Raw genomic sequence first — 24582 nt, forward strand, 5'->3', positions numbered from 1 at the left:
GTCATGACAACTAAAGCGTCTCGGTGGGATTCCTTTCACGTGGAACTAGCAATGGAATGTCACGGGGGAAAGAAAATTGTTACGTCATGCAGAGTTACCTGTTGGTTGTACCATGCAGCTGCGGGGAATAGCAGAGGCCATTTTAATATTGTAGAAGGTTGTAATGCTTTTCATGTTGTTACACTGCACGTTACAAGCACCTCTGCACCTAAAGCACTAACACTGTCACTGAGCCGAGTGAGCCTTGCGCACAGCACTAGTGAGGTGCAACTAGGGCCATGGAGGCAAAATCGACTTCTGATGACGAGGTTTGGAGCACTTATGCCGCTAGCGTTAGCGCAGATAGAAGTAGCAGAGTGTTCCCTACACCCAGGCGTCTGTAACATTTTGATGCTTTCTCTTGTAGGTTCGGACCCTGTTTGTGAGCGGTTTACCAATCGATGTTAAACCTCGTGAAATCTACCTCCTTTTCAGAGGCTTCAAGGTACGCTGCGCTTTCTTCGCTTCAAGTGTTTTGTCGCGAACATTCTCAACGCCGCTCGGCTGAAAATGCCGAAAAGCAAGGCATTAAACTTAAATAGGGTTTGACAAGCCATAAGACCTCTCTAAACGAATCAGCGAGGTCTTCGCGCCTCTAAGTAAACTTATGTTACCATTAACTATCTAAATGAGTTTGTCAAAGTTTTGAAATCGACTTGGTCAAGGTCGCGGAGTTCAACTACATTTTGACGAAAACAAATGAATATTGAAAAGCGTTCGTTTCCCTTCGAGTAGCTTTCATCTGAATAATAACAGTGTACTGTTTTTGTAAGATCTGGAGCCTCTGGTTTTGACAAAAGAGTTAAGTATATTGTTTGAAAGAAGTTTGTTCAACTTTGGTTCTCCTTCAAAGTCAGGCACTCACATTTTGCAAATATTTGCAATGCGCCTTGTGCCGCCATTATAAAAAAACGAAAGCGATTTACTGTGTTAAGCTAACTCATCGTATATGCAAACAACAAAACAAAGAAGCGGCTTATGAGCTCTTCTTTATTATTTACAGGAATGTACACGGTTGAAATTTGACGGACAACCGTCAAGTAAAGCGGAGGATGTCTTATTCCAAGACTTTCCGGGGTTATAAAGTGAAAACGGTTGCAAATTTTGCGCAGTAAAATGAAACGAGTACGTAATTATCACTTCTCTACGCTTATGAGTCCAGGAGCAATTAGGGACAAGGGAAGCTAATTAGGTGTTCAAAATGAATAGACAGAGTTTTGAACGCGACATGTGGTTAGGGAATATTTGCATTGAAGGTGATTAGTTGAGACAAGCCGGGTTTGCGATACATCTGTGATAGGTAGTCGCTTTGAAAGCACAATCTAAGTTCAGTGCCTTAGTGAGCGCTATTATGGGTGTTCCTTGGAGTAATGTTTACACCTGGCTCAAAATCCGAGTAGTTACTTGAAAACCGTTAAATAGTAAACCGTAAATACTCTACATTCACTTCAACCGGAATGCTCCTATTTGTCAACAGTTAATTTTACGGGCATGATTTGCAAACTAAATAGAAGCAAATTCACCTCACACTGCTTACATTACAATACGTTTAAACTGATCTCGGGCAAAAACAATTTCTTTTTCGATCATCGATCTTCTACTTCAAAACCTATCATTCTGTTTTATTCTCCACTATTTATATTATCTTTTCGCCAAATTCAAAATCTCAGGGATAACAGTGGAATACAGTCGAATATCCTTCTCGATAACCAAATCATTTGGGCGGATTCGTCATTACCATAATTTTGTCGCTTTTGCTGCAGTTTATTTTCTTTTTCGAATTCAAGAACCTTCCTGGGAGTATTTTTAATCAAGAATACACGAAAAGATATCTATTTGTTTCTGTAAGTGTCTTTTTCTCGGCGCGGTGTGCGTTCCGGTTCTCGGCCAAACAACAACAGACTGACATATTTTGAAAATATCTGGTCAACTCCCTTCTCAATCGATTTACTTGCCTTCTTTGCATAACAACAAAACATAACATTGCATACACCTTTATCTAACCAATATTAAGCTCTTGGATGATGCAGTCCAATATAAGTCCTTTCAGCGGGTGAAGTCAGTTTTCATGAGGTTCATATAAGAGGCTATATCATTTTCGTCCCGATTTTTGTTAAAGTAAGGTAGACTTAAGAAAATGGCGATTCGTTATGTTTGGGCGATATTTATTGTAGATTAAACCTTCAATGTTGTTTTAGTATTTTCACGTTGTCAAGCGGAATGAACTTTTCTTAGTCAAGCTGTTGCAAGCCAGCGCAAGATCTCCCGTGAGAGTATTACGCATTGAAATCCCATGTATTCTAACTCAATTTGAAAAATTCTACAGTTGTTTCGTTTTGATTGTTCCAGGGTTACGAAGGATCACTACTAAAACTTACGGATAAACAGGTAAGAATAATTTCTTAGCAGGGAGGAAAAAGTAATTATTAGTTGACTTTGTGTTCAGCTATATCCTGTTGAATAATGTATCTGTAGTATTATGGTGATAAACTTATATTAACTCCGACTTCAGTAGATAAATGCAGTATAGCACTAACAGTTTATTACTGTTTGAGACTCGGAAAAAATATTCCAGCCTATTTTTAAACACAGACGAAATCCATATTTTATATTTTTAGTAATCTACAGTTGTTTCTATGCACTTTAAAGATTAAAAATATCTGCTTTCTAGGCCTGATTGCCAATGTCTCATTTTAGCTGTTTGCTAGAACCTATTTAAACCGTACAATTTTGTTAAGATTATAAATGTTTTCAACCGGGGTATGATTTTGGTCAACACATTTCAAAGTTTAACACTTTTTGCCTCTTTGTATGGGAGGTAATTAACAACGTTAATCGATCAAAAGAAAAGCGAAGAAAGCACAGTGTGAATGTTGCTGTTTTCAGAAGTGCTTTGACAAAATAATTTGAGCCAAGCTGTGAACAGGAAAATACACTAAAGGACATTTCACACGAACAAAGTTCAACCAAGAACTGCTCTCTTTTTGTTATTTTGCGAGGTCGCCGTGCGAAACGAAGATGGCATTACAAGACGTTTTGCATAGAACTGAACCGTTTTTTGATGGAAATATTCGTTCTTCATAGCTGAATTGATTTCCTGCAATTTTTTTTTGTCTCGTCTAAACTAAGTCAGTCAATTGTGAATGGATCATGTGGAACAAGATTGGAAGAATTGTTTCCACTCAATTTCCTGTTATGTTTCTCGTACCATTCAAGATACGTTTCTTAACTGTCCAATACATTTTCCGTGACAGTAGATTTCCCTGTAACGATTGATTTCAACTGCACTAATTATGACACAGTTTTCCTGTTCTTATCTCCTTGAAACAGGGCAAGCCTTCGGTAAGTGTTGTAGTCATTGCTTTTCAAGAGAGTTTTCACCGACAGTTATATCGTGCCTGATTTTGATTTCAAGTCTCTAAAGCCACCTTCTGATAGTATAAGGAATTCTGCCTTCCACTCCGTGCGGAATTTACATAATTCAGTCAACTTATATTGCCATGGTTATCGTCAAGTGTCGTCATCTACAGCTGCATTTATAGAGGTATCATCATCGTTATCATCGACGTCATCATCGCCAGCACTGTAATCGTCATCATCATCATCATTATCACCGCTGCCAACATTACCAACACTTCCAATCGACCGCTGCTGTCACTGTCATCATTGTTATAATCATCAGTATAAACAATTAGTATATACCACACAAGTGAATAGTGCTTTTCGGAGGTGATTAGCAAGTATTATTCACCTCCGAGCAGCCGGCGCGAGAGATTTTGAAATTTCCGACCGCTTGTCACACATAAAATAACGTTATGGTCCGCTAATTATTCAGCTTGTGTGGTATATACTAAAACAATTATTCACTCAGTGTCGGTGAAAGTGATGGACATTAACCTCGCCGCTTCGCGTCGCGGTAGATATCCACCACTATTTACCTCCACTTTGGTGAGTAACTGTTAATGATTGGATGAGGTTTTTGTGATATCCGGAATAATCAAGGTCGAGGTAAGTGTTATCAGCCGAAGCCGAACGCTGAGGCTGATAACACTAACCGAGACCTTGATTATTCCGGATATCACAAAAACCGAATCTCATAATTAATTTGTTATACATTGTTTTAAAGAAAATAACGACAAACGCATTATCGCACCGAACACAGTTTATTTTCGAAAAGCCATGTTCTTACGTGAACTTGACGCTGCTCTTGGAAATCATGCATTGCGCACGCAACCTACGGATTATTCACCAATCTGCTAACAGATTAGTGAATAATCTGTAGATTGCGCTGTTTCCCAGAATTAATTGTAGGCTTTTAGCCAATGAGAAGACAGATGGTGACTACAATGTATAATAATCAAAATAATCATCATTATAATCATCATCACCACCATTATCACCTGATAAGAACTGAAATGTCCTCCGATATGATATGATCAAAACCTTACATGAAAGTAGTTGGCCTGGTGATAACTGCTAAACCTTGTTGATCCAAAAGTAAAATAGCGCAAGAATAGCAAAGTTATGAAGTATACCGGAGCCATAATCGAGTATGGCTCCTGTGTGTACTTGCTTTTGAGTCTGAAAACGTAATTTTATGTTCGAAGAATTGACGATGTGAGAAACTGAACATCAGCGCCATCCCTTTGTTCATTACCACAATAATGCCGTTTATTTAAATCCATCATTAGAATTATCAGTGTCATAATGTTTATCATAATGATCACATTCAAAATCAATGTTAATTTGCGGTCATTCCGTACTTTGAAATTTTGTTCAGTACGTGGCAAACTGCGGTAAACATGGCCTTAAATGAACCTTAATATCGCTGGTCTTCGGCCAGTTGTGTTAAATTGATGAATTGGTTATTTTTTTAACCATGGTGGTACCTCAACAGACAAACAAATCCACTATTTTGATTTCAGCCTGTAGCATTTGTCACATTTGAAAGCAGAGAGGAAGCTGAAGAAGCCAAAGCCGCTTTACAGGTGCGAAAATGACTTGAGTATATTGATTTCAGCATTCGTACATTAAAACTAGGATCCCAGCGCAGATCCAAGCCTCGATAAATTCTCGATTTCTGTGAGATAGCCTCTCTGTTCCGAAAACTTAATACTGATCAATTTTGAAACTTAATTGTGGTAACGGTTACGTATATGCAGTTGCTTTTGATGTTATTGTTTCCAAGATTAGTGAACACTTCATTAATGAACGTTGATTTACAGCTGTGCATGTATACACGCTCAATAGGAAATTTTGTACTATTTTCTTGTGGTGATTACGTACGGCCGTGCAATTTATACGCGATATCACTTTAAGGAGAGCATTATGTAAAAAAGATTTTCTTTGATAACTCCTTTCTACAGGGTGTGCGATTCGATCCTGATGTCTCCCAGACGCTTCGTTTGGAGTTCGCTCGTTCCAATACCAAAGTATCCAAACCGGTGAATAAGCAAGCCGTATTGACCTCTGCTCCTACCTTTTATCCCCGGGAGCCCCAGCTCAGTAAGTACTTAGAACGTGATATATTAAGTAAGGCTCGGAGGTTTTATTTATTCCCTATTAACTATTCCTTGACGTTATTGAGTATTCAAATTGAAGTCAGTTTTCCCTTTTCACTTCTGTTTCATGTGTTCGTATTTTAACCATGCCCTTGTTAATTAATAGATGAATTTCTATAATTTTTAGAGTGTGTCCTTTCAGTAGGTCTGTGCGTCCGATTTCACCAAGAGCTAAGATAACAAGAGTAAGCGGAGTGAAAGTTTGAAACTGAAACGGTGAAAACTGAGTCTGCTTCTAACAGTGTACTCAAACGCTATTATTAGGAAAGGCTTAGGAATGGCAAACTAAATTGAAAATGTGATATAGATAGTCTCCTGAAATAACTTAAGCAGTTTTGTTCTTTCAGATTGCTATGAAAACGATTTTCTTCTCGATTTAGTGACAGAGATGTTTCTTTTTTTGCTTGCCTGTGGTTCAATCGAATTTTTCGTTAGTGGTAGAAATAGACTGAAATGCAACTTGAAAACGGGCTTGAGTAGGAAGCTGAAACTTATTTAACCATTGTTTTCTTTGTTTTCTTTAGTACATACAGACCTCGCTGCAGCTGGATTTCTGCCTACCCCAGAACCAAACTTAGCCTACCCTGCGTAAGTAAAATTTGCCCCTTACATGAGATGATTTCTAAATAATGCCTGAAGGATTAGAGTGCCACAAAATATAAAATCATTCATTCAAAAGAACGAAATGCAGCTGTCACAAGGAGATCCAATTCCGAACGACAGAAAACGTCTCAAGAAACTCTTAAAAACTGTTAACACTGGTGATGATAAACGAGTGCAGTGTTACGAGTACATAGTAAGTGCACGCGATAGAATAGGATAGGAAGCACATAGGTGCAGCCCACCAAAACAAATGTGAAATAACAGATTATGTAAAGCTTTCTATTTTAGCGCTCGTATTAGCGTGGAGCACAATAACTTAAGTGATCAGATTCGTTGTAATGAGATATAATCATTCATAGCTTTAGTGTTCTGATAAAATGTTTGTGTTTTTGTCTTTCCTAACAGTCCCATATTTAATGACATCATGACAGCAGCAGCAACAGCTCAACACACGGCGTTTAACCATCATCCTACAAGTATTCTACAGTTGCAAGTAAGCCGTTAGGCCTCGTCCACAATACGCCGGAGAAATTTGAAAACACAGCTTTATTAATTTCTACAGTTAGGCCTACCGTCCATATTAATCCGTTACGAAAACGGAGCTTTTCGAGAACCCTTCTCAAACCGGAGGAATTTGAAAACGCCGGCTTTGGGTCCTTTTAGTGTGGGCGGAAAACAATTTGAAAATGGAGCTTCTCGAAAACGACGACGTCACCTCGGATAAACATGTGATTTCCCTGCTTGAGTTTTCCGGCTCAAACGCAAATCCAAAATGACGGGTGATCGTTGCGTTTTTAAATTTCTCCTGCGTAGTGTAGACGAGGTCTAGCTTTTACTCTTTCAGCTACAAAAATAATAAGTATTAAATTGTTCATTAGAACAACTGATAACCACTAGTTTGTAGAGTACGTGGAACACAAATTCGGAGATTTTCGAATTAACACTAAAATGGGAGATGTTTTTTGTAACGCTTTTTCAATCACTCAAACTAAAGCCTACATTCTAAAAAGCGTTACAATTGTAAAAACGTTCAACATGGTGATCAAATTAGGAAGGTTGAAATGATGTGGGAAACAATTCTATAAAATGTTCACCTGAACGTTTTACGTAATAAGAAAGATCTAACTAGTCAAGAATTCTGTTTTCTATAATCAGTGCACGGACTCTCAAAATTAAATTTGCTAATTATCTCTGCATAATTTATCCTTTGCAGGCTTTCCCTCAACATCATCATCCCATAATCCCGGCTTTAGCATCACCGACAGCGCTTCACCACATGGCGAACCTGGGAAACCCGCCATGCACGACGCTCTTCGTAGCCAACCTTGGGAAAGGAAGCTCTGAACAAGAACTCAGGGATCTATTTGCAGAGTAAGTCATGTGATTGTCTGTGGCCGTGTTTCGTAGGTATTTGTGACCCTGGGGACCCGAGTTTCAACACGGTGATAAGAGACGACAATGACCTTCGTTCTGTCGGAAAAAGAGTTTTATGTAGCCCAGTCATTTCTCATTACCAGTCGGTTCTTATTTCCAGAGTCAGTTTTCTGTTGTTTGAGTTGTATAACGCTGTTCGTGTAGTCAAGTACAAAGGGTGAAAGGGAAGCCCTGGACTCCTTCTCTTCAATTAGGGACACCTTTTAACGAATGGTAAAAAATGAGGCACTCTTTATTGAAAGAATGTTTTGATTGAGGGGTTCAGAAATATTGTTTAAGCTTGATGGTTAATTGGTAGTATATTAACTTATCTCCCATTTCATATTTTTTGCAGGTTACCAGGCTTTCGGCGGCTAAAAATGCACAGTAAAGGAAGCAGTCCCGTCTGTTTCGTGGAATATCTGGTACTTAATTGCTTTGCTATTGGTGCTCAGTATATGTTATGAGTTATCGAGCACCAATTGGCTAATCAACGTGGCAAATATTTTATTAATGTTTATAAGCTGGCCTCGAGATCATAGATCTTGCTTGGTGTTGTTTCTTTTTTACAGGATGTTTTTACGGCGACTAACGCAATGCACAATCTTCGAGGGTAAGTAATTTTAAAAAAAAGTCTTAGCGTGTTACTTTTGCATGTTATTATCTCAGTCGAATAAACACGTAAATTAAAACCAGGTCTTCAGTGACCAGTTAGTGTACAGGATAATATGGCCACAAAGCATAAGTCAGTGAGATAATCAAATTTCTTTGACATGAATCCCCTCTGTTTAAGTGATTATATTTTCTAATACATGTCTTGTTACTTTGCATATTATTAGTCACTTTGACAAGACCAAAACTCCGGCCAATTCTTCACTGACTAATGAGTGTACCGAATAACTTAGCTACAAAGAATATTTCAGAGATAATTCATTTGACATGAATTTCCTTTGCATTTTGTAGCCGGAACCTGCAGTCCTCAGCTGAAAAGGGTGGCATAAGGATAGAATACGCAAAATCAAAAATGGGCGAGGTACATGAGTGACTAAGTCACGCCATCTTTGTTAGGTACATCTTCTCTCCGTATGTTACATCTGTGGCATTGTTGTGCATTGTAACATTTAGTCCTAAATGTGTTTTCTCCAGAAACTTTGTTTACCGTCTTCGGTGTTTGTAATGTAGGTTTGACTGTTTTGTAACAAGCAAAAAAGAATTGTTTGATAGCAGTATTATTTATACTGACTGTGTTGCCTTCGTTATCAACGATATTGTCATGGTCTTCCTCATTATCATGATCATCGTCATTATCACATCGCAACCCTAGTTGACGTTATATTACAATGTTCGTTTAACTGATTATAAATATATTTGAATTATATTGCACTAAAATTGTAATTTCAGGAAAAGTTTACTTTTGTACACGCTATGCAACGCACTACAACTGTGAAGAAAAGCACACTGAGGCTTGAGGGATTCTTAGAACTCCTCCACGACGAAAGCGAATAAAGTTATTCAACCGTGTTCGCATTGCCTGAATGTTGACTGATATTTTTTGTTTGTTTTGTCTGGTAGGGTCGGGTTATTGTTGATGGCTTTGGTGCAATACCGATGCAAATACAACAATGAAAGCACGGACGAACGAACGCAAGGTTCGGATAAGAGCTGCTCAATAAAAAAAAATGAGGCAAATTTGGGTCAGACGTGGGCATCCATATCCTGTTGAAAAAACGTCGAGAACTGTGGAGATCTTTGTTTTTAAAAATAGTTCTTAACGGTTCTTGAAATAGAAATTTCCTGCGGAATAAACTGCCGAACTCATAACAGTTTCCTGCCTTTAATAAGGCAAAAGGGAGAGTAATTTAAGATTTTTTTATGGTATGAGAAGTCTTTACGCTGGCAAGCAAGGTTTTGTTAAACTTTCGAAATATCAAGTACGTAAGTGTGTTACGAGTCAGTAGCATACGTCAAGCTGTTCCTTTTCATCGTAATCAATTTCATCTCGCCTCTTTGCAGAAAAACTGTGGGTGATGAAATCCTAAGTTATAGGAACAATACAAGGATTCCTTTCTTCCTTGAAAAAAAATATTTCCTTTTTATTGATGTTTAATTTTATTTTTCTTGAGCGGCTATTTTCTTATAAGAGACGCAAAATGTCTCCAAATTCCAGTTGAGGAGGTGACTGTTTTTAAGTTATTTGAATGAGGAGTGATTGGTTTTCTATGTTTACAGGTTTCAGTCCAAGTTGTAAATATTATTACTGTTGTTAATATTTTACATTAAAGTATTTAATGAAACCATTAAATATTGGTAAATTTGTTTGCAACATTGTCTTTGTCTCTATCAAAGAGTTTTAACTGAATTTAATCTCAACCAAAAAACTGAATCTAATCTCTATAAACAAACTGATAGCATACAGCTTCTTTATACATCTGGACACGGACGGGAGTTAATATATCAAACACGAGAGACAGTGTTTCATCGGGATATCCAAACACCGAGAAGAGAGTTGAAAGTACCACGCGCAGCGGAGTATTTTTGACGACATTCAAGCTATTTGGAAAGCCGATGAAACACTGTCTCGAGTGTTTGATGTTTGATACATCTTCTCAATCAAAACAAAAGATAAGGAGTAAACGGAGAAGTAAAATCGTCAAAATCTATGCTAATTAAGATCGGGTATCCAAACATCCTTCACGGATGTGATTTTCTTTGTTTGAACTTGATGAATTATTATTGAGTTCGAGAAAGGCTTTTCAAGTCCTCGCCAACTTGATCGGTTATACGTTTAGCTGAGACATCAAAGCTATAAACTCCAATTGTTGTAAATTTCCTCACATTTAGTTGGAAACAATTTTTGTTCCAAGATCTTGACATTTCCATGGCAACCGTATTTTGACAGGCATGCTTTTCAAATTTCGAAATTTCTGGCTTTAAATAATTTTTTTAACTTTCTTGCATTAACTTTTAGACAATTTTAGCTTTCAATTCTTTAGCTGTTTTGGCTCTCGGTCAGCTATTTTCGGTAGTTGTCTGACGTTGTTCAAAAGTCATAAAATCCAAGATGGCACCTGCTTGTAGATAACGGCCACATTTCCCGTCATATGACGTCATCGTACCATGTAAAGGACCTCGGCAAATAGTTTGGACGCGTAAACATCATCCAATTTTCTTTGTAATAGCGTAATACTCTAATAGTTACAAGAAGAGGGCCTTAAAAGCCTCCCCGGTCCCAGAAGACTACTAAAAGCCCGTTTGAAAAGGGTTACTGAACCCTTTCCTGTCAAAGACATGGATACGTCCTCAGCAATAAGTGTGATAAGTGACCCAGAATGAATACAAATTTTATTTTCTGAATTAAAGTGTTTTTTTAGATTATCGGTCGTCGAGCTGAAAAGGAAAAAGTCCAAATCCCGTTGACTCGATGTAGTTAGCTCATTTAGAGTTTTCATCACTCATCACGTGCGCATCGAGGAAGGAGGTAGCGTAAAATTTTGTATGCGTCTGTTGATTGTACCAAGTACAGTACAACCAAGTACGATTGTACAGGCGCGTTGACCATTCTGAAATAAGAATATATTCTGGAATTTTCTTAGAACAGCAATTCCGACCGCACGTCAATATGAACAATTCACTTGGCAAATAACCCAAACCGTGGATTCTTGGGCGTTGTTTGAGTTAAATTTTGGAAACAACTTCCTCGAGTGCTCATGCAAGGGGATAGAAGAAAGGAGAAGGAAAATTTCTTTCGAACTCTTACTGATTCCTGAGGTATGGATATGCCTATTAAAACCTATTTCAGCGTCGACGACGGAACGAAAACTGGGCTTATTATTCCGAGTTTTCCGCCCGCTAAAACGGAATGCTTGGACACGACACAATTTCTTTTTATTCCGGAGTTAGGTCAATCGAACGCACCCAATCCTACCTCACTGATAGTTGGAATCCTTAAAACACAATTTCAAAATTTCTATCAGATAAATAAGTCGGCGCGTATACGGCACGTCAAAACTATTGGCCGGTAACATTTAAAGCGCCTGAGAGGGTGTTATTGTTTTGAAGATGGCAAAGGCTTAATTGCAATTTAGTGGTTTCTAATCTTTTAAAAAGAAATATCTCGGTCAACCACATAGCTTTGAGAGCGTCGCCATTTTGTGAATGGTGTGCGTTACCCTTAAATAAAATAAGTCCTTTGAATAATAGGTGCTTTTAGTAAGAACTGAGAGTTTTAAAAATACGCTAAGTGTATTTCAATGAATTGTCGATAACATTAGCGCTTTTAGGAGAGCTTACTTGGGAAGAAGTTTTTTTGGACGATATGAAATAATGTCCACTAGCAATTGGCTTGTCCACAATTCCAATAAAATTGATTGATCCATTTATATTTAATTTCTAATCGGAGAATATAAAAACAATCGGTAATTCCCCTTTTTCCTTCAGCACAAAATTGTAAAATTTGTTAAACAATCGCAGCTTTTTAGGCGTTTTGAACTAGACAAAAATTCTTACAGTACGTTTGTCTTGATCATGTGCTGTCAGTAGTTGATGGACAAAAACATCTCATCTGAACTGTTCAATATTAATACATACGCCGATTCAAGCAACTTCTTATTTATCTAAAAAGCGCACATATACATATATAGTTTACTGCGTTTGTATCTTGTAAGGTTTTTTTTTCCTTAATTTGATACATCTTTTTAATGGAACACTTATTGCCGACGTTGACCCATCATCACATTTGGGCATATCAGTGTGATTTATTTTGCGTAGCTCCAATTCTGTTTGGGTCACCTTGATTCCGTTTATGGTACGTAGCACCTTCATTTGAAAGCTTGTCAGTTTATTTGTTATGAAATTGCTACAATAACTTGGCGCATAAACTAATGCAAAGAAAACGCTTTTGTTGTATTTTACAAGCTTTCACCTGTATTTGTTTGAACAGTAGACTTCTGGACTTCAGAAGGTGTGGAACTTGCCAGAAAAAGCCAAAGTTTCCCTACTAAATACAAATGATTTTCTCTTTCTTTTTCTCGTTAATTCGAAACTAGCTCAAACGTTTTCTATACAGACGTTATTGAAGCAGATAAATTTTTGTGAACTTCATTTGAAATCGCAATTAAGCAGAACAGAGCTGACATTACAAAAAAATAAGGGGTGGAAAACCTATAAACAGAATAATTAGTCGGCTTTTCGGCTTTCAGATATATCGGCACAATTAGCGACCTCAATTATATGACTTATTTTAAAATTTAACGATCGTAAATCAATTCGTCTGCAAGGCATTTCAATTTAGATTTAGAAAAAATAATGATATTCTCTGTATCAAACAGGAACTTAATTATTTGTGTTGTTTTAAAATAGAGTTTGTGGCGCCATTCTTGGTTATCACAAATTTAGTAAAAGGATGTAAAACATGTAGAAGATTCTAGCCACGAAACACAACGGGGAGCCTTTGTTTACCAAAAACCAATTCCAAGTCCTGTTTTTGTTACCAAAGGGGTGTTTTTACTATTTATGATTGCTTGCGTTATTTCCTTTTATCAGTTACAATGTCGATATTCATATGCAAAAGTCGGGATTTCTTTTCTGAAATTCAGTGTAACCACGGCAAAGAAAACGTTTTCCTCTAGAGGCTTGGTTTTTCTAGGTCATGTTCCTTTCTGAAGTGGTTCAAGGATATAATCAGAGCGAAATCTTTCACTTTCAAAGACCGAAAATGGATCCAATATCGTATTTAATGTAACAGATTCCAAATAAGGTTACTTGAGGTTTCTGAAAACAATAAGAAGGTCTAAAAATGCATTTATTCTTCCGCTTTCTTTGTGAATTTTTAAGGGATTCTTTTAATCAAATATCAGCCATATTTTATCTAATTTCTTTTCTGCCCCAAAAAATTCAGCGCATTTATGTTTTCCGATGAAAAGATCGGCAAACTTCTATGTGGGCGTTTAAACACAGTTATCTGTCACCGTTACTGAATCAAAGGCTATTGTAATAAACTTATTGTAGATGAATGCATACACAAAGCATTTCAAGCAACTGAAAAAAATAACCAAGACAAGTCGATGCCGGCTTGCATTATTGCAAAAAAATTATGTTTCCATTCGCTTGTCGCGTGCTTTTAGATAGGTAAAAGTTGCTTGGTTACTGCATTCACTACTATCAATACCAGATTGTCAGAAATTGCTAAGATGAGTTTTAAAATGCCATCAAAGATATTTTAATCATAGCTATTCCTGGATCGGAACTCACTTAAAATTGAGGTTTTTTAAAGTGAAAAAAGCTTTAAATATTTAAAAATAGGTGCGGCACCGTTTATCATTTAAATTCTGTTTTCCAGCTGCAAAAACAACGGCGTGGGGGCCTGTCTTAAGCTTATAAGATGACTACGCACGATTCCTTTTCTTCTGTTGCCTCGGTTTTTTCCTCTTCAGCGAAGCCGACCAAAGACCAGTACTATTAAAACAATGAAAAGGAAGTTAGTTCCTAATAAAATCAGATGAAGAAGGCCACGCAATAACGTTTGAGAAATAATAATAACGTTTCGCAATGGCAGTGTAAATAAATTCTTGCGATAAAAAAGTCACATTTGCATAATGCATGTACATGGCCATTTTTCGGCTGGATTCAATTTTGTGTCAAGATCACATCGTCGGTTAGTATGAAAGAATTAAAAAAATACTCTGTTGATTTAATTCGATTTTGCCTTACAGCTCAAGCAAAACAAAACAATGGCAATGTTTATTCATCGCCAAAGATAAATTGTTGATCCAGTATCTTTTGAACGTGTTTTGCCCTGAAACGCAGTGCCAATGAAAACCGCGAAAAACCTTGAGCGATTATTTGATGAAGCTTTTATGAAAAAGATCATTGTCACTCTCCCGTATTGACAACTCCCACTTTCCATTGTTTTCAGACTAACCTTAAATTTGTAAATGTAAATTGCGTTTCGCAGCTTATAAACAGTTTGTCTCAGCTGTTTACATTGCGACCAAGGTGGTTTAAAGTGCTCCAAATTATACTATTCTCACACCACGCCACTCTGGCCGAAGCTTTCATTACTTTAGTCAGTGCGATTGTTGCTTTGTGTTAAGGACGTGGTTAAGTCGCTTGGAATCGGCGTCTCCTGCTGAAGGTTTCGAGATCATGACAGTATTCATAGCCGAAGGGCCCTCACTGTGATTTCCCTGCATCAAGGACCAAATTATGTTGATTTTTTCGGACGTAATCTTCAGGTACGAAAGCCGGCGTTAGTTTCGAAGTTGCGTCGGCGTTTCTGGTTACTGTTGAGAGCAGAGTGACTGGAGATGGAGAACGAATCGACAGATTCTAAGGAGGACGATTCGTCGAAGCAATGTCAGAAATTCGGGCAAGAAACAATTACTACGGCTAAAAAGATTTTAGACACGGTTGACAAGGACCTAGTCGTTCCGAAGTTGTCTTTCTTCTTCTTCTTCATGGCAACCGGCGCTTTCTTACCGTATCTTGGTGTGTTCTACAAGCAGCTTTGGCTCACCGCTCGTCAGTCTGGGATTCTGCTCGGGATTCGTCCATTTGTCAAGATGTTATGCTCTCCTCTCTGGGGAATGGTCACGGATGTCTGCAATAAACCCAAGCTTATTCTCCTCGTCTCTATTTTAGGAACAACTGTGGCCCATTTCTCCCAGAGCGTAGTTTCACCGTTTCATCTGCCGTGCTATCCAGAGATGAACAGGACGAACTTCAGCTATGCCAGGGCAAAATTTCTTGCAGGGTACGCTTCCGACCGCTCTTCGCGACAAAGCGGTTTTCCAGCCGTTAAAACGCATTTGCAAAACGGATCTTCCCTCAGGAGTGAACAAGGACAAGGAAAAGCAAATATTTTACATTTTGAGAATGACGACAACACAGTTTCTCGAAACTCGAGCGCGGCAGGAAAATTACAAGGAAATACAAATTATAAGTACGAAGAAGATTTCAGGAAGGACGCAGGGCAAAGTTATAACCCGGACGGGGTTGTTGCCGCTCAAGATAGAAGCATCGAAGATCTAGGGACCGAGCCAAGACATGAAGATAAACCACGAGAAACCAGTGAAGCAAAAACTAAAATATTGACAAAAAACAAAAAGCGCAAAAATCCAAACATGAAGAATGATTTCCGCGTGAAGGACAACCAAACGATTTTCGTGACTTTGCTCGTGATTGTGTTTCTGGGGGAATTTATCGCTGCGCCAGCTCCCATGTTGACGGACAGTGGTACTCTTGGTATCTTGAGTGGACGAGAGCACCAATATGGCCGGCAAAGACTTTTTGGGTCTATAGGCTGGGGAATCGGCTCACTATTGTCAGGGGCAGTAGTCACAGCTTTCAACTCGTGCCCATTTGAAGACAGCATCAACTATGTGCCGTGTTTCTACGTGTTTGCCGCCTCCATGATCTTCGACTTCTTCGTGGCGTTCTTCTTCAAGTTCCCCTCAGCGCCACCGAAACACGAAACTGCGAACGCGGAGAACGAGTTCTGGAAAGGACTGAAGATATTTTGTAACCTGAAGAACGGAGCTTTTATCTTCACCCTGCTGTTTCTAGGCTTCTCTCACAGCCTTCAGCTTTCATTCCTGTTTTGGTTTCTTCAAGACATTGGCGGGACACCCATTCTCTTCACTCTCATTGTTGCTGTGAATTGCCTTTCCGAGGTGGTGATGTTTTTCATGGCGACCTACTTTGTGCAGAAGATTGGCCACGATGCCGTCCTTTACACAGGTCTAGGCTGCTATGGGTTGAGATTTTTGCTGTACTCGTATCTTCAGGAGCCCTGGTGGGTTTTGCCCTTGGAAGCTCTACAAGGCTTTACCTATGGAGGAGTTTGGACGGCGAGTGTGGCATACGTTGGGCCCCAGCCAGGTGAGACTCCTTCACGTTTCTTTGGCTCATTAATGAATTGTTTATTTAACTATAAAATTTATTTTCCACATGACTCAGATTTTGGTGAATCAGATCGAATTTCAGTTTATTCCGTAATAATTTCAATCCTAACCACCATTTCAATGCGTCTTCTTTCAAATATATTCTAGGTAAAAATTAAGTGCAATCTGAGTAATCGCTAATCCTAATTTTCCAATGGTCGTGTCGCTCCAATATTTGAAATTGTGCTTTTCGGAACAAACAGAATAAAATAGACTAGTTTTTCTCGATTGTTTGTTCGTGCTTGCGTGATCAGAAGGACCCCAGGCGAGGAAGGTACCGGGCAACGTTGGAGAGCATTTGTTTTGGGGATCGATACCTTAAAATATCGTAAAAGGCACTTCTACTTAACAAAACATTAAGTTTATGTATTTCTGGAACTAGATAAAAGCGCACAAATATAGAAGTGTTTTTTAAGCAATAATAATAGTCCATAGTCTCTCTCTAAACTGAACGATCACTCACTCAAAGCTTCAAGATGAAAGCAAATTAGTTGAAAAATATTGTCCTGTCTAAAGAGCCCTCACAATAGGCTATGCAAAAAAATGATTCTTTTTTATTCAAATCAGTTCTAATTGATTAAAAAACCTGAGGACACTCAAGTCAATTTTTGACACCACACCTCACACTTAAGCTGCTTTAAATTCACTTCTACTGGTTAATCAATTTCGTCTAGCGACAAAAAAAATCGATAATTGCGTCGCTGAAGCCACAAATTCATCGTGCAATGATGATGCTCGCGGCCAAAGTAAAAAATACCGTTAATAATGTTCTAAACTAATGGAACTTATTTTCAAGAAAAGAATGGCGGGTGAAAGACTCATACATCGAAATAAAACTCTCTAATGTCGGGCAGATGTAAAAACTTAGGTTTTTTAGTTCTTGGCGTATTTTTGTGGTGAACACGTTGCCAAGACACCATTGCAGTGACTTTATTTTTAATTTTAAAGTAAACTGACTCACTGAATTATTGATATCCTCTTTATAAGCTTAATCCTGATTTTCTTTATAAGACGCTAATCAACTTTCCTTCTTTCCGGAGCATCTGGAAGTTTTCCTTTGAGATTTTTTGTCAATAAAAGCTTGTTTGTCGTCTCTGGATCCGGCGGTTTGTTTCGTCCACCTAAATTAAGTGTAACAATAAGATATTTTACAATTTTTGCGGTTAAGATAAATCCTCTTTTAGCTCAATGACTAAGTTATGCAGTTGAAAATTTTACCCCCTTAAAAAGAATAACCAAAACTGGTAATATATCTTTTGCCGACTAAACGCTGTTGTTTTGTTTTGTTCGTTAAATATCACAACCAAACAACGCACAGGGTTTTTTTGCCATTTTGAAAATGCTTAGTAAATCGAACGTCAAATATTTTCATCAAATTTTATCGTTGGAATACTTAACCGATCAAAATTTGAAGGACCAAATGATTAAATTTTATTCAATGACAGAAGGCCTGCGGAGTTTATGCACCTTTTCAGTGAGACTCAGTCCAAAGTACAGACCTGCCATTGCATATATGCGTAACTTCCAGCCACCGAGCGCAACTACAACATTCGATCAGTAGATATTTTCCCAGATGCCTCAAGTGTGCGGACTGAACGTTATCTTTCAGAAATGATTGCAATCATACAGGGCGTTTTTGACATTAGATTCTCATACAAACTCTTCTATTTCATGGGATAATCACCCCTTTTTAAACTGACGGGAAAGTCTTCGAAATCCTCATTTCACTGGGCGTTAAACTTTACTAAAATGTTTTTATGCCAAACACAATTCTCTACTCTATTCGTTTCCAGGTTCCGGAGCAACAATTCAAGGTATAATCCACGGGGTGTACTGGGGTCTAGGTATGGCAGTGGGTGGAGTCATCGGTGGAATGATGGTTCATGAAATTGGTGCGCGTCTGACATTTCGCCTTGAAGCGGCTTTCTCTTTCGCAATCCTTGTTCTATTCTTCGCCGTCAACAACGTCCATGAAAAAAGCACTCGTTATTCTCAGATTCCGTCAGAACCTCAGGAAACTTTGGATGACCATGACGGAGCCGCGGGCCAAGAATTAGAAAGTACAATGGGTACTAAATGAAGTAATGTTTAGACCTAATTTTATTTCTTAACGGTCTCAATAATTCTCAAGCGGGGAAAAGTTTATTTTTTATTGCTTTTATTATATGTACAGTTGCCCCGAAGCAGATTTTATTTATTCCGGATTTGGGAAATGTATTGGTTTCAAAGCCATCTTTGTCACAAAGTGACTTACAATTATTCAATATAAATGGGTAATAATAATTAATTTTCGTTTCCCAACCCGACTAAAGTTTAAAAAAAAATTGAAATTGTACAGATCGATAAAGTAAGACATTTAGCTGAGTGTAGTTTGACCTTCCTTTTTAGATACACTTGGTCGGTCATTGCTTAGACTATAATATGACTATGACTATGGTCACTCCTTAGACTATGATCACCAAACCTTAGACACAAACCATTATTTAGCTACACTTTTTTTTAAACCAAAGAAGACCTGTCTACTATTCACACTTGTGAATAATGTGAATACCGTAAACTGCCGCTTGTAAGCCCTAGGCTTTAATAACTTCGTAAGGGCTTTTGGATGGGCTTATAAATGGAGGGGTGTATATCCGGGGAGGCTTATAAGTGGAATAAAGAAAACCGTTTTGATATATAAGCTAAAGAGGAGTTGATCGAAATACGATTTTATTGGAGTGGTTTCAGTTTAGGCTTTAAAACATCATAACAAATCGATTCATTTCACTTTAATTTAAACTAGAGGGAGATATCCGGGGAAGCTCATGATCGGATGTAATATTTTGTTTACAGGTAGATTGGGCCTATAACTGCAGGGGCTTATAAAAGGCACGAGTTGTAAGCGCAGTTTACGGTATTTGCGGGTATCACGCTTCGCATATATGAAGCACTGTAAAGAATCAAGCATTATTTTGAATCACGTTTATTTTTGTATGCCACTGTTGATCAGGGGCGAGTTTGTTCAAGCTAAATGAATGTAATGTAGAATTGATGTTCCAATCATAGTGAAACTTGTCTATAAGATGACTATAGAGTGTGGTGAACCTTGGGTGGCTCGTAATCAACAAGAGATTGCCTTTGGTGCTTGAAATCGTTTTTTATTCTTTTTTTGGCGAAGGGGGCTTGTGCAATTGTAACAGCCTCTCTCGGCAGTCCTTTCCGGATGCAAACTGATAAACCACTGCCACTAGATGAGACTAAACCACTAGATGAGATAGTTTGTTTTTAATAGGGTGCCAGGGCATCAGTTGGGCAATTTAAATGTTAATTATTTATGTGAAGATGTTTAAAAAGTAAAAATAGCCGTGTTGGCTGCATTTGATTCTACTAAGGTTCGAGAATGGAAAATGGAGTTAGCATAAATTTCGATGTAAAAATTACAACACTGTGAGCTGCAAAACGACAGATGCTATCGACCAAATTGAACCAACATGTAGTGGGCCACTGAAGTTAGTAAATGGTGAAAATTAAATCCTGGGTTTGTAGGTAATAACGTTGAAAAGGAGATTATTTTTAAGTCGCCTTTATACAGCCATACCCTGCTGGACAGGTGCGTTGTTTTAACACGATGTGTTTCAGTAGAATGGTGAGTAAACTAACTTTTAGCGCGCAAGTGAAGGATTTTGCCTTGTAATTTGGGACGTAACTTCACCGTCAGCAGGTCCAAAACTTCGCTATCGACTTGAGGAATTATTGAATCGGTATATCAGCTTACCTAATTCTGTTTACAAATGAAGGTCTCTCAGCAGTTGCAACATTGCGGATTTTTGCGCGCAATGTTTTTTAAATGTGTAGACGCCATCTAAACATGTTCTCAATAGCTTAACTGAACTACTAGTTACTCCCAACCTCCAATATCTTCATAAAAGACATCCAGTCGATTGCATGGCCAATCCCTTGACAAAACACGACGATCAGTTAGGGTATTCTAATTCATTAGAAATTCAGTACCTTAAAAGATACTAAAACTCTACGATTTATTCCTCTGGGCTACTTCCCTACTTCACTTCTATCAGTTTAAGTGGCATGCCTGTGAACTAGCTTGGTTTAGCTAAGCGCATTGACCACTATAAACAACAACATTTGAACTTTTTCTTTCTGAACTGTTGCGAGCAATGCTGTCTGCAATCTTGCAGCGCCCGGTGTGCCCAGATAATTAACCGAGCCAAATTAAATCTATTGAAGACGACAGCGGTACTGTTGGAGATTTGTCAAGTTATCAGAATTTTTATGTACGTTGTTTTAAAACAAATAGATATACACTTCGATTAATGCTAGTGAACAATAAAGTCTTCTTTCTCGGTGAACAATGTCTGATTTGTGCCATACACCACATTGCCCCTCACAATAAGTTAACAATTAATGAAGCTCTGTTTTTTTCCTGCATTTTAAGGGATTTGGAGCTTGGACTCCACCAAGCTATTTGAGGAGGGGGAGACAAAGTTCAAATCATTGCCACCATAACTAAGTACGTCCAATCCCCGGTACTGGGTATACACGAAGAAACAGGGATGCAGATTATAAAGGCAAAACTTGGGTGGCAGAGAGGAAAGGAGAGCGTAGGTTAGTTTGTAACATATTGTTACATATTCATGACACAGACGCCATTTTGGGTCTACATTCCAACCACGTTGTTTAATGTCATTGGTTAAACAATAACTCAACACATGCACAACTATGCATAATGGTCAGCGGTATTCTCATAGATAACATCCCCCTCCTTTACATTACAATCAAAGAAACAAATGAGGAGAATAAAATAAAATAAAAGAACAATCAACTCAACATTAATCAAACAGTGTCTGTCATTGTTCACGTTCCAAGAACTGTCTTTTGTTCCAGAACAACTTGTTACAGGTCTAGTCTGATTGGTTTTTTGACTAGTCTTCCACTTCGAATTGTACACAAGGGCGGGTCTTTAGCTTCCACTATGTCTGATGAAGGTGGCACATCACCGGCTGGGATTTCCTCATCAGCTGAGGGATTTAAGTGATATTCCTGTGGTGAGCGCTCCGTTTGTGGGCTTGCTGGGAATGTGGGTGCCGCATGTGTTTTGTCTGGCTCAGGTTCTGTCTGCTGATTGATGTTTCCATGACGTTTCCGATATCCCATATGAGACTTTGTTGGGTCATTCCTTAGAGCCACTAGATTACGTCTGATTCTTTGGCCGCCTACCTCTACTACATATGATCTAGGCAAGACATGTTTCTGCACTACTGTTGCCGCTCTCCATTCCTTTGACCCTGGCTCCGGTTTTACTCTGACGTGATCACCCGATCTGAGTGGTGGTAGCTCTTTGGTGCCCTGGCGGTCATGGTAGTACTTTTGCTTATCCTTGCCATGTTTCATTCTTGCCTTTATCTTCTGGATGCTGTGTGTTTCAGGCTCCAATAGACCACGTGCCATTGGTAGTGTTGTTCGTAGCCTGCGTCCCATAGAGAGCTGTGATGGGGACAGGTCAATTCCTGGAAGTGGGGACGCCCTGTACTCTAGGAGTGCTTTTCTCTTGTCTCTGTTCTTTCTCCATAGAGACTTCACTGTTTTAACTTCACTGCTTCCGCCTCTCCATTCGCCTTGGGGTGTTTTGGGCTTACTAGAACATGTTCAAAGCTGTAACTTTTGGCAAAGGTCTCAAATTCTTTGCTTGTGTACTGGCTGCCACAGTCAGTGACTAGTTTTGGTAGGATGCCATGTCGACTGAAATGTTCTTTTAGGACTTCAATGGTCTCCTGGGATGTGAGATCCTTCAGTTTGGTCACCTCAATAAACTTAGAGTAATAATCAACTAGCAACAGGTAATGTTCACCTTCAAAGGCAAATATGTCTGAAGCGGCCATTTCCCAAGGCAGGTCTGGGACAGGGCTTGGTATCAAAGGCTCTTTCTGCTGTGCTGGGGCATAGTCATGGCACGTGGTACAGTCCTTGACTTTTTCTTCTATCTGTGCACTCATGCCGGGCCAGTGAAGGGCTTCCCTGGCTCTTTGCTTACACTTTACGATTCCCAGGTGTGTTCCATGTATTATCTCCAGCATGGCTGGCCTCATCGACGGGGGTACTACGATTCTCATTCCTCGGTAGATTACTCCATCTAGTACCGCAAGCTCATCACGTGTGTACCAGTATTGGCGGATGCTGTGTGGGACTTGTTGCTTTGTTTCTGGCCAACCGGCTTGAATCATAGCATACAGCTCATGGAGCTCATTCGCTGTGTTTTGTTGGAGTTCTGCACACTTTGGTTCGGAAATCGAGATTCTTTCCAACATGTTTACCTGTATCTCTTCTTCTTCCGGTGGTGCCTAATTTAGACTTGCTCGGCTGAGGGTGTCTGCGACGACTTGCTTCTTGCCTGGAAGATATTCGACTTTTAGATCATAGCCACTCACTTTCAGCATCATTGCCTGCAATCTTAATGGTGCTGTTGCCATGGACTTGCGCAGTATCATTTCTAGGGGTTTGTGGTCAGTCTGGACCAAAGTTGTTTTTCCTAGAATGTATTCCCTGAATTTCTGAGTACTGAACACGATTGCCAGCATTTCCTTCTCTATTGGCGCCCAATTGAGCTCTGATGCTCGAAGTTTACGGGATGCATAGGCTATCGGCCTTCCCTCTTGCAGTAGGACAGCACTCACTGCGCTCTTGCTGGCGTCACATTGTATGGTCACATCTTTTCGGACATCATAGTAGGCTAACACTGGAGCTTCACAGCACATATCCCTAAGCTTCTGAAACGCAGCTGCTTGTGGCTTGTCTCAGTGGAAAAGTACATCCTTTCTGGTTAGTTCCCGCAGTGGTGTTTCGACTTCTGCTAGCATTGGGAGGAATTTGGCCAGATACTGAATAGATCCCAGAAACCGACGGACATCTTCTTTCGTTTCAGGAGGTGGCATATCCTTCATAGCTCTTACTTTTTCTGGATCTGGTTTGAGACCTTCTGCTGAGATAATGTGGCCCACATATTGAACTTGCTGTTTTCGTACTCTGACCTTCTCAAAGTTCAGCTTAAGGCTGTAGGTTCTGGCGCGGTTGAGAACTGCCTCAAGGACTGAATCATGGTGGGCGATGTCACGTCCAGCGATGAGTATGTCATCCATTATGGCGTATGCGTGATCAATATCCGCCAACATTTCATCCATGGCCCTTTGGTACAGCTCTGGAGCTGATTTGATTCCAAATGGTAGCTTTAACCATCTGTATCTGTCAATTGGGGTGTTCATCGTTGTCAGTAGACTGGACTCGTAGTCTAGTTTCATCTGGAGATACCCACTTTTATCATCAAGGACTGTGAACACTTTTGCCTCAGGTATCTTGGCTGCAATTTCTTCTACAGTGGGGATTGAGTAATGCCCCCGTTTCACTGCTTTATTCAGATCACCTGGGTCAAGGCAGATCCTGATCTTCTCACCTCGACTTGAAACTACCATAGAGTTAACCCAGTCAGTGGGCTGTGAAACTTTGGCTAGGTGTCCTTCCTTTTCCATTTCCTTAAGCTTGGCAATGATCTTGGGAAGGAGTGCTGCAGGCTGTCTGCGAGGCCCATAAACCACTGGTGTTGCTTTGGGGTCAATCTTGATAGAGTAAGTTTCAGGCATGGCTCCGGATGCACTTTGTAGGTCTGGGTACTGGTCAAGTAGTTCCTTTAGGTTTGGATCTACATGTGCCTGTAACTTATGTACCCGCTGAACCAAGTTGAGTGCTTGACAAACTTTGCCTGACAATATTGGCTTCTGCTTACTATCTATGACATAGAAGTTCACATTTAACTCCCTGTCCTTGAATCTTATGGAAAGAGTGACATAACCTTTGGGTGTGATTCGGTGTTGGCTGTATGACACCAGGGTCTTCTTGGTTTGTTTGATCTGGGCACTGGGTGCTACTTGCTTGAGCTGAGTAGTGTTAATTACACTTGCATAGGCACCAGTGTCAAGTTGACAATGCAGGGTACTGTTGCCCACTTCTTCAACCTCCCACCATTCGTCATTTTCACATGT

At 39.3% G+C, this 24582-nt stretch overlaps 3 protein-coding genes across 5 annotated transcripts; 2 read left to right on the forward strand and 1 right to left on the reverse strand.

Annotated features, from left to right (window-relative positions):
• The first annotated feature begins 75 nt into the window (after positions 1-75).
• Positions 76-9939, forward strand: LOC110054091 (RNA-binding protein with multiple splicing 2-like). 3 transcript variants are annotated; one of them, XM_089280078.1, is made up of 13 exons: positions 76-308; positions 407-484; positions 2389-2427; positions 3370-3381; positions 4965-5027; positions 5406-5544; positions 6146-6188; positions 6609-6696; positions 7417-7574; positions 7972-8041; positions 8189-8229; positions 8580-8649; positions 9189-9939. In XM_089280078.1, exons 1-13 carry the CDS (start codon positions 279-281, stop codon positions 9240-9242), a joined length of 885 nt encoding a protein of 294 aa, XP_089136204.1. In that variant the 5' UTR covers positions 76-278; the 3' UTR covers positions 9243-9939. The 3 variants fall into 3 exon arrangements, with proteins under 3 accessions (XP_089136204.1, XP_020616085.1, XP_020616084.2); XM_020760426.2 differs by having other exon boundaries at positions 77-308; positions 6125-6188; positions 8580-8684; XM_020760425.2 differs by having other exon boundaries at positions 77-308; positions 6125-6188.
• A 4673-nt stretch (positions 9940-14612) lies between these two features.
• Positions 14613-20904, forward strand: LOC110054216 (major facilitator superfamily domain-containing protein 6-like). The gene is made up of 2 exons (XM_020760571.2): positions 14613-16493; positions 18349-20904. The coding sequence occupies exons 1-2, from the start codon at positions 14921-14923 to the stop codon at positions 18633-18635; spliced, it is 1860 nt and encodes a 619-aa protein (XP_020616230.1). The 5' UTR covers positions 14613-14920; the 3' UTR covers positions 18636-20904.
• Positions 20905-21201: 297 nt separating this feature from the next.
• LOC149118794 (uncharacterized) lies at positions 21202-22136 on the reverse strand. The gene has a single exon (XM_089280898.1). The coding sequence runs from the start codon at positions 22028-22030 to the stop codon at positions 21446-21448; it is 585 nt and encodes a 194-aa protein (XP_089137024.1). The 5' UTR covers positions 22031-22136; the 3' UTR covers positions 21202-21445.
• Between the last annotated feature and the right edge of the window lie 2446 nt (positions 22137-24582).

Source organism: Orbicella faveolata, unplaced genomic scaffold (assembly GCF_042242905.1).
Source record: "Orbicella faveolata isolate gen_17 unplaced genomic scaffold, um_ofav_v1 contig_1, whole genome shotgun sequence".
NCBI lineage: Eukaryota > Metazoa > Cnidaria > Anthozoa > Scleractinia > Merulinidae > Orbicella > Orbicella faveolata.